Below are 8,163 nucleotides of genomic sequence, written 5' to 3' on the forward strand. Positions count from 1 at the left end.
AAGATATTCTGTAGTGACTGGGTTTAAGGTTAAAAGGAATGGCTAATTTATTACATTTATTTTTGAACCTACTACTTGAAAGGTTGGTGGTTCGATCCCTGTCTGCTCCAGTCTGGATGCCAAATATCTGTAATATAATCTATCATTTTCTTATACAGCCCTCTATCAGCCTTTTCCTTTACCCCCTCTCTCTTTGCCTATCAGTGCTACACTCTGCTTTTTCCATCTGCCTGGCTTTCCCACTTTTTCTTATCTAACCTCTTTCTTTGAATATTTTCCCGTACTTCCTCATACCACAGCAAACTTTCAGTGTCTTCTTTCCTCTGTCCAGAGTTTCGCTCAGCACTACGGCTCTATTTTTCCCAGTCATCTGATAACTCTTCCCTACCACCCAGAGCCTTTCTCAGCTCTTATCTGAACTCTATGAAATATTCTTCTTTCCTCAGCTTCCACCATAAACTCCTTGGATCTCCCTTCGTTTCCTCTTCTAACTGACGTCCAACCTGTGGGACAAACGCTCTGACAACTTTCAACAACGTGCTGAAATAATGCCAAGTGTCCTTCCTGACCCATGCCTCCCCCATGTCCCTCTTATGATACGCCAAAATCCACACTAATATGCATACGTAAAAAGACAACACAAATTTGACAATGCAGCGTTATATTCAGTATTGGGTAAACAATATATAAGTATTTTTGTAGACTGAGAGATTAAAAAATGCGTCAATGTGAATAACTGAGTCATGGCTCGGGCTGACGGTAGACAGCTGAATGAATTTGAAGCGACATATAATCCTTAACTTGTTTGATTTTAGGTGCTCACCACCAAAAGATTGCTACAACAATCTGAGGGAGCTTTAACCTGGTTACCTGGTTGTGTATCTGCTCTCTGAATTGTATCATGCTGCTGATCTTCTTTCAGGTCATTTGAGTTTTTTAACATTCGTCAGTGTGTTTTCCTTCTTATTACCTGTTGGCATCTTGCTTTGATTTTCCGTGAACAATGTAACAGCACCATCCCTCAGATGTGTGCTATGTGAAGAATTTTTAAACACTTTTACAGTTTAGTAAAAAAAAATAAAAAAAATAAAAAAATACACAGCTCCTGCTGCTCGTCATCTTCGCTCACAGACTCAGAGTCTGCTGGTTGTTCCCCGCACAGGACTGAAGACAAAAAGGGGACAGAGCCTTTCAGTCTGTTGCACCAAGTCTGTGGAATAGTTTACCACTATTACGTTTTAATATTTGTGTACAGCGCTTTGTGACCGCCTTTCTGTGAAAAGTGCTTAATAAATAAACTTTACTTACTTCCTTACATTGCTTTGGTATCTTATAATCTCGTGTTTTTCTGTTTCTCTTACATTTTACTTCCTAATAAAATATGAGAATGTTCAAACAACATTTAGAATGACATCATAGTTAATTTCTAGACACTGCTACTTCACTGGTGATTACAACACAGCGTCAGTCACTCACTAGTCACAGAGCAAACCGGAGCTGTGGGACTTGTTTTGTTGTCATGACGACCGTTTGACACGCCCTTCATGGAAAAAATTACGCATGACGTTTTAATAAGAGCGTCTCCCTGACAGCCACTCAGCAGTCACGTTTAGGAGCGGAGGAAGTCCGAGTCGCCCCGTCAGTCTCTGCACTTGTTGTTATGTCCCGGCTCAGCTCGTCTTCTTACACTTTTCCACTCTGGACTTTAATCTTGTGCTCGGCTTTCTTAATCGCACCTGTTCAAGGTAAACCGATGTTTTACTTAAACTCTGCTTTCAGCTTAAAGCTAAAATGTAACTTTTTGAAATTTGGATCAAACTGAATTCACTGTTAGAACTTTGTCTTTTATATGCGGCGCTGATGGCAGCCGTCAGTGAGTGTGTGACGACCCATAGGCAGACACTGATAATGACCTTTTTCTGTTCAGTTCAGCGACCGTATCTTCACACATATGACGTGTGATCATAGTCAAATGTTATCGGAAGCGATAGTTGCGATGTGTGCATTTTCATATTTAAGGAAGACTTTGCATTAAACTATTCTCAGCAAGGCTGCAAACTCTGACACGATACCAAACAAATGCAGTATTATAGATACATTTAACTTCCAATAGCACCTTATGTACTTAATGGGAGGGGATTATGTCATGATTTATAATGTGAAGTATTCATAGTTAGTTGGTCCAGAGTGTAAATATTCTCAGCTATGCTGCAAAATCTGAGCTCCTGGTAGTTTAAACACTGTCATGAGCTGGATGACTAAGAAACTACTGATGGATTTGACTTGAGTTATTCCACTTTAAGGTCTTTTATCTCTACTTTTTACCTATTATTAACTTATAACTTTAATGTTGAGAATAGCTGTACAGTTTTTTCATTTGAAAATTTAGAAAGTGCAGAAAACTATGACAATAACTGCACAGAGGCTCACGGGGCTGTTAATGATCTTCAAGTCTTCGGTCTGTGAGAGTTCACAATGTTTAATTTTCCATCTGTTTCCAGGTGAGGTTGTGGTGATTGGTTCAAATCTTCCAATCATTGCTTCTCCGGGTGATGATGTCATCCTGCCGTGTCAACTGGTGCCCATGTTCGATGTCCAGGGTCTGACGGTGGAGTGGTCCAAACCCGACCTGAAGCCCGACCCGTCGGACCGGCTGAGCCGAGTGGAGTACGTTCACCTGTACAGGGACAGGAAGGAGGTCCCCGACATGAAGATGGCCTCGTACTTCAGGAGGACGGAGCTGTTCATGGACGACATGAAACACGGGAACATTTCACTGAAGATCCTGAACGTGTCGGAGGAAGACAACGGCAGATACAGATGTTTCATCCCCAAGCTGCGGAGCAGAGTGAAAGCTGCTGTTGTTGAACTTGTAGTCGGTGAGGAGATTTGTTTTGTTGATGTTTGCAGTTCCAAACTAAAATTCAAACACTCTGATACTTGTTTTGTGTGTTTTTTCTGTACCGTTAGAAAATTTTTGTCTCAATTTTACTAGCAGATTATAACTCTACTCTTTCTTTTTTTGCATCTTTTAGATCCAAATGTTGCAAAAACCTCAACAATGGCACCACTACATCCCAGAAACTTCCCAACTCCAGATCCTCAGGACACGACTCCAACAAATGGTGAGAACACAGTCCAACTCTTCTCTGCATCATCCCTGTTTGGGGTTTTGTGCATTTGTGGTGACCTTCTTGTCTTTTCTACATCAGCAGGTCGATCCAGGGTCCCTGTGGTCGTCATTGTCGTCACCTTATTATTAGTTTTGACTCTCGCTGGTTTTGCTGCATATTTCTCTCGCATTTTTCAGAAACTAAAAGTAAGAAACAAACAAACAAACACAAACATGTTTTTCCTTCTTGTGCCGTTAGACTGACTCATTATTCAACTTCTTTCAGCAGAAGCATCAAAAGGACGATGAGACACAAAAACAACCACTGCAAGTCTAGAAGTGTAGATCTTCAGTCAGATTGGGGATTCAAACCAGCATCCACAGGGAGACACTCGGGCCCAGCAGCACTGAGATCATCATAAGGTCACACCTACAAAAGGATGTGAGCCTGATTTGAATGGATGTAAACAGGAAATATTTCTTACAGACGTCTTCAGTCAGAGTTGCTGCTGTCAGACTCTGGAGGATCTGCTTGGAAACATCAGTGAAACTGATGGATTTCCTCCTTCAGTACAAAACTGAAGTTCAGCCTGGAGAAGAAACACTCCTCTGCCTCACTGTCAGCATGTTTAATGAATATTTATTTAGTTTTTACCTCACTGGTTAAGGTGCACTTAAATCTTTTAGTGAGACCTCAAAGTGTCTCTGATGGACAAATTAAAGGGTTTAAATCCTCCCTGATCATCACTGTGCTGGACTGACATGAATCATTCTCAAACCTCAGCAGGGCTGGAAGATTTTTCATAGCATTAAAGGAAATTTCCATGAATATGGACGTTTGTGACACAGATAATGTGGAAAGATGAAAATAAAACATCACCTGAACGCTGTGATGGAAACTGACGTCACTGTATGAATGCAAACTTTGTTAGTACAGTTTGAGTTCTGACTGTTTTTCTTACTTCACATGTTTGTAGACTTTGTCTACCATCTTTAATGTCTCAGAGAAACTGAAGCTGAACACTTTAAGTAACTGCTGCACTTTATAAACAGAAAAAAAAGCTGATTTATACTCTAGATTTTTAAAGCTACAACTAATTTATTACATTTACTGTGAAACTTCCTGCTGGTTGGGACTCGATGTTCAGACTGTAACCTTATAGTCTGATTTGTGACTTTGTGCTTTCACTGCCTTTAAGTCAAAGTCAGTGTTTGTGTGATGAAACAAGCTTAAACTTCATCACGAGAATAAAAACATTTAAATACTGAACTGAAAGAGTTTCTTGGATTCTTTGATTTTCAAGCCTCTTCTTGACATTTTGTTACAATTTGTGTGTTTTCTTGTTTTTACGACTAATACCTCGTCCTATTAATTTAATTGTTTTATATAAGTTATTTATTTATTGTCGTCATGTGTCGTTTCCTGTTTGCATTTGATGATGTTTTCAAACAGTTGAACCAAATGAACTGTTTAAAACTTGAGTGTTTTGTTTCATAGAAATTAAAATGACCCACTGAGTTTACTGTTGTTGTTCCATGTTCTTGAATAACATCAGTGTTCTGTGAACATGATGACGAAATCAAATAAATGAGCAACAGTTCGTCATCACTGTCTGCTGTCTGTTTCTTCTTCAGCTCTTCATCACACTCACTCTCATTTCACTGATTTGTTTAACAGCACTGCTGAAAACTCATTTGGTGTCTGTTGGTGACTGATCATGTGACTGATCATGTGACTGATCATGTGAGTTTTGAAAGGTTCTCTATAAATCAAGTTATTATTACTATTTATGAAGGACATTCAGAGCTCTTCTTTAGATGTGGGCAGATACAGGTTTATAATTGTTAATGTTTTACAGTCACATGTTTTCAATGATTAAAGGGAACGAGATGTCAGACGAACACAACAGGAACACGGTGATCACAGCTGCTCCTCCAAAGGACGCACAACAGTTTCATAGGCTTGTAGATAGAAGACTCTGGGCTTACGTCTCACTGCATCTGAGACAGTGTGAAAGGACTTAACAGCCTTATTATGTTTAGAGTGACACAACCAAGCTCAGGTCTATTTGATTCTGGTAATAATTAATTATCCTTGAATTTAATCAGAATATAATAAAAAAAATGAGTCAAAATCAAATCAGTGAGGTTTAATCAGAATATCATTATTACTGTGAAATGTTTCCATGTTTCCAATACCTGAAACCTGACGACCTGACCTTTTACTGGGATTTGACGCACGTGTGTACGATGTTTAGATATCTTTGTGAGGACTGGTCCCCGCGAGTTTTAAGGCATTTTTGAGATTAAAAATGTGGTTTTAGTGTCGGGGATTCGGGTTAAGCATTCATTTTTGATGGTTAACACTATATCAGTTAGGTGTGTGTGTGTGTGTGTGTGTGTGTGTGTGTGTGTGTGTGTGTGTGTGTGTGTGTGTGTGGCACAGTCCAGATGTTGTCTGTGGACTTTGGTAATTGGTCAGAAGGACCAAAGCAAACCTTCAGAAATTGTCTGACATGTATGATGAAATAAACCTGATATTAATTATGCTGTGATTGACAAACACAGAACCACAGAGCTATCACATGTCAGTCATGTGTGATTGAGTTAAAAAGAAGTAACAAGAAACATTGTTGTGTGTTGTAATCATAAAGAGAAGCAGTGTATTGATGTCATGTTAAAGTGTATCCACATGTGACTGAGCTGATGAGAGACAGAGTCACGCTGAAGTGCAGCAGAGCTGATAGCTGGGTGAGAAATGTAACCGGCGTAATGAAGTGATCTTAATGTTTAACCTTTGCTTCGACTCATGCCATAAATAACACATTAGCTCATCCTGAGTGATCTGGGATACAGTCACGTTCAGTCATGTGATGGTGTCATGTTTGATCATAGTGGGGATGCCCACAGTGAGACTTAATCACAGTCTGGGAGTGAGGGGGATTCCCCCCCTCTGGTCTACCTGCCCCTTCTTCTGCTTATGAACCCAGGTGGAAAGACCCCCACATTCCCCACTTCTGATTTTTAGCTCTGCTTTTCAAAACAGTCCTCGGCTCAAGCAGCAATAAAATCACACTTTCACTTTCAGCAGAGGGGGAGCCGCTTCAGTGCATGATCAGGATCTCATTCTATTTCTCCTTTTTATTCACTTTTTAACCTGTGTGGACTTTTAACAGGAGCAGAAATCCCCTAAATTTCATTCTCTTAGCTTATAATTAGACAAAAACATATAAAAAATAAACAATTTAAAACATTTATACTGTTGGTGCTTCAGATGTTTGTACTTTTCTGACCTGGATCTATGTAGATGGATGTTAGATCCATCCATCATGGCAGCAAATTTTTAGTTCAGTGTTTGTTTAAGTGCTTTTAGTTATTATGTTTAATTACTGTCAGAGACAAGCTTCAGGAAAACTAGTGCAGGTGTTACAATAACAGCAACTTCCTGAAAGCAGTTCATAAGTTTAAAAAACATTATGAAAAAAGTATGTAAAATTATGTGTTCACAGAGTCTCAACAAACCTGATTATCGATGTCTCATCGGGCAAACACTAAAAATAAATGTAACACACACACACACACAAAGGTCTCACCATCTGTCTCAGCTGTGGGAAAAAGAGGAAAACTAACAAAACTCTAAAAGATCATTTATTAGCACAATAATGATAAAAATGGAAGGATAAACAGGCCAGTGTTACACTAACAAAATGGATAAAACACACAGTCCAAGGTCAAAGCCAGCTACACCATGAGTCACACTTTACATGTCGATCTGTCCTGTAAGACCCATCACCCTGTAAGTAGAGGCACCCCGGCCTCAGCAAACCAACTCTGTGTACAAAGTGTGTGTTACACTGCAGTGAAAGCTGTGGGGGGGAAGCAGAAGTAAAACCAGGTGATAGAAAACACAGAAAAGTGTCAGTTGTGGTTTTCATGTTGGACCTTTTAAAAATATTTGGCTTTTCTGTTCTCGTTTCTTTGCTCCTGGTGAACTTCTCAGCAAAGGTGATCTGAAGAAGATGCCTGTAAACGTCATCAATGATGGACAAAGAGAGGCTCAAAGCCGTCTCACAGCGACACCTCCTGGCCAATGTGGGCATCACATCTTGATGACGCTATTCTGTGACAAAGTGACAGAGAAAAGCTCAGCACAACTCCCAACAACACTACTTATTATAGACTATCAATAAGTATGATCAACACATGTTTTGGAGAAATCGTCCTACAAACAAGGAACTACAAATATGGAGGCTGTGACTGTAGGCACTGTGTTCTCCCTCTGGCAACATTTATGAGGCTGTTTCAGTTGCTTAGTAACTCAGTACAAGGTGCAGTGGAAACAGCCCATAAATAAAGTATACTGAGCAAACACTGCTGTGGTTACTGTGTGTGTGTTCTTCCCTTTGTTTGGATTCAGCCAGCTTTGTTTTCTTCTGCCACCCTGCTCACAGCCTTGGGGGGGGGGGGGGGGGGGGGGGGGGGCTCAATGCTTGGATGTGATTGGTTGACTTTTAAGCTGTCTGGGATTTAGTGTCATCAGGTTTGTTCTGCATACTACCAAGGAAAGCTTAGTGTTAGGTTTTATTTTCAAATAATTCAAAAATAAGTATTTAAAATACATAAATTCCTAAATGTCTTTTCCAAGAGACAAATTCTTTCCAAGTTCAGCTTTGTATCATCTTTCATGTCTCATGGATCAATGCCTTTTAAACCTGAGCAACACCTCAACCTGAAGGATTTAATCGTGTTTCAGAAATGCAAAACTTTTTAAAAACACAAGTGATGCACAAATCCCCAAAACACCGTACAGTCATTGGGTAACAACAACAACACTTTTAATAATAAATAAATAAAGCTGAGAACACAGCACTTTGATTCTGAGTTAAAAGTCAATGAATAAAAAGAGTTTAACAGGTGTTTTGGAAACAGCCAATGAGATCCTCAGTGTGTTGTTGTTGTTTTAAACAACAGTTTCTGATTAAAGTAGAAAATGAGAACAGTCCGGAGTCAAAGCTGAACATTTCTGCCTCTTTTATTTTCCCTTCAGTAAA

At 39.6% G+C, this 8,163-nt stretch overlaps 1 protein-coding gene across 1 annotated transcript; it reads left to right on the plus strand.

Moving 5' to 3' along the window:
- The first annotated feature begins 1,574 nt into the window (after positions 1–1,574).
- On the plus strand, positions 1,575–4,721 carry LOC106674510 (myelin-oligodendrocyte glycoprotein). Its single transcript, XM_024800180.2, has 5 exons — positions 1,575–1,745; positions 2,502–2,879; positions 3,036–3,125; positions 3,213–3,319; positions 3,399–4,721. The coding sequence occupies exons 1-5, from the start codon at positions 1,661–1,663 to the stop codon at positions 3,447–3,449; spliced, it is 711 nt and encodes a 236-aa protein (XP_024655948.2). The 5' UTR covers positions 1,575–1,660; the 3' UTR covers positions 3,450–4,721.
- Positions 4,722–8,163: the final 3,442 nt, after the last annotated feature.

This window comes from Maylandia zebra, linkage group LG3 (genome assembly GCF_041146795.1).
Source record: "Maylandia zebra isolate NMK-2024a linkage group LG3, Mzebra_GT3a, whole genome shotgun sequence".
Classification (NCBI taxonomy): domain Eukaryota; kingdom Metazoa; phylum Chordata; class Actinopteri; order Cichliformes; family Cichlidae; genus Maylandia; species Maylandia zebra.

Excerpts from the sequence above, each read along its gene's own strand:
- LOC106674510 (XM_024800180.2), top strand. The coding sequence starts at position 1,661 with ATGTCCCGGCTCAGCTCGTCTTCTTACACTTTTCCACTCTGGACTTTA. Across the intron at positions 2,880-3,035 it reads TGTTGTTGAACTTGTAGTCG|ATCCAAATGTTGCAAAAACC; the intron begins GTGAGGAGATTT and ends TGCATCTTTTAG. Across the intron at positions 3,126-3,212 it reads GGACACGACTCCAACAAATG|CAGGTCGATCCAGGGTCCCT; the intron begins GTGAGAACACAG and ends TTTCTACATCAG.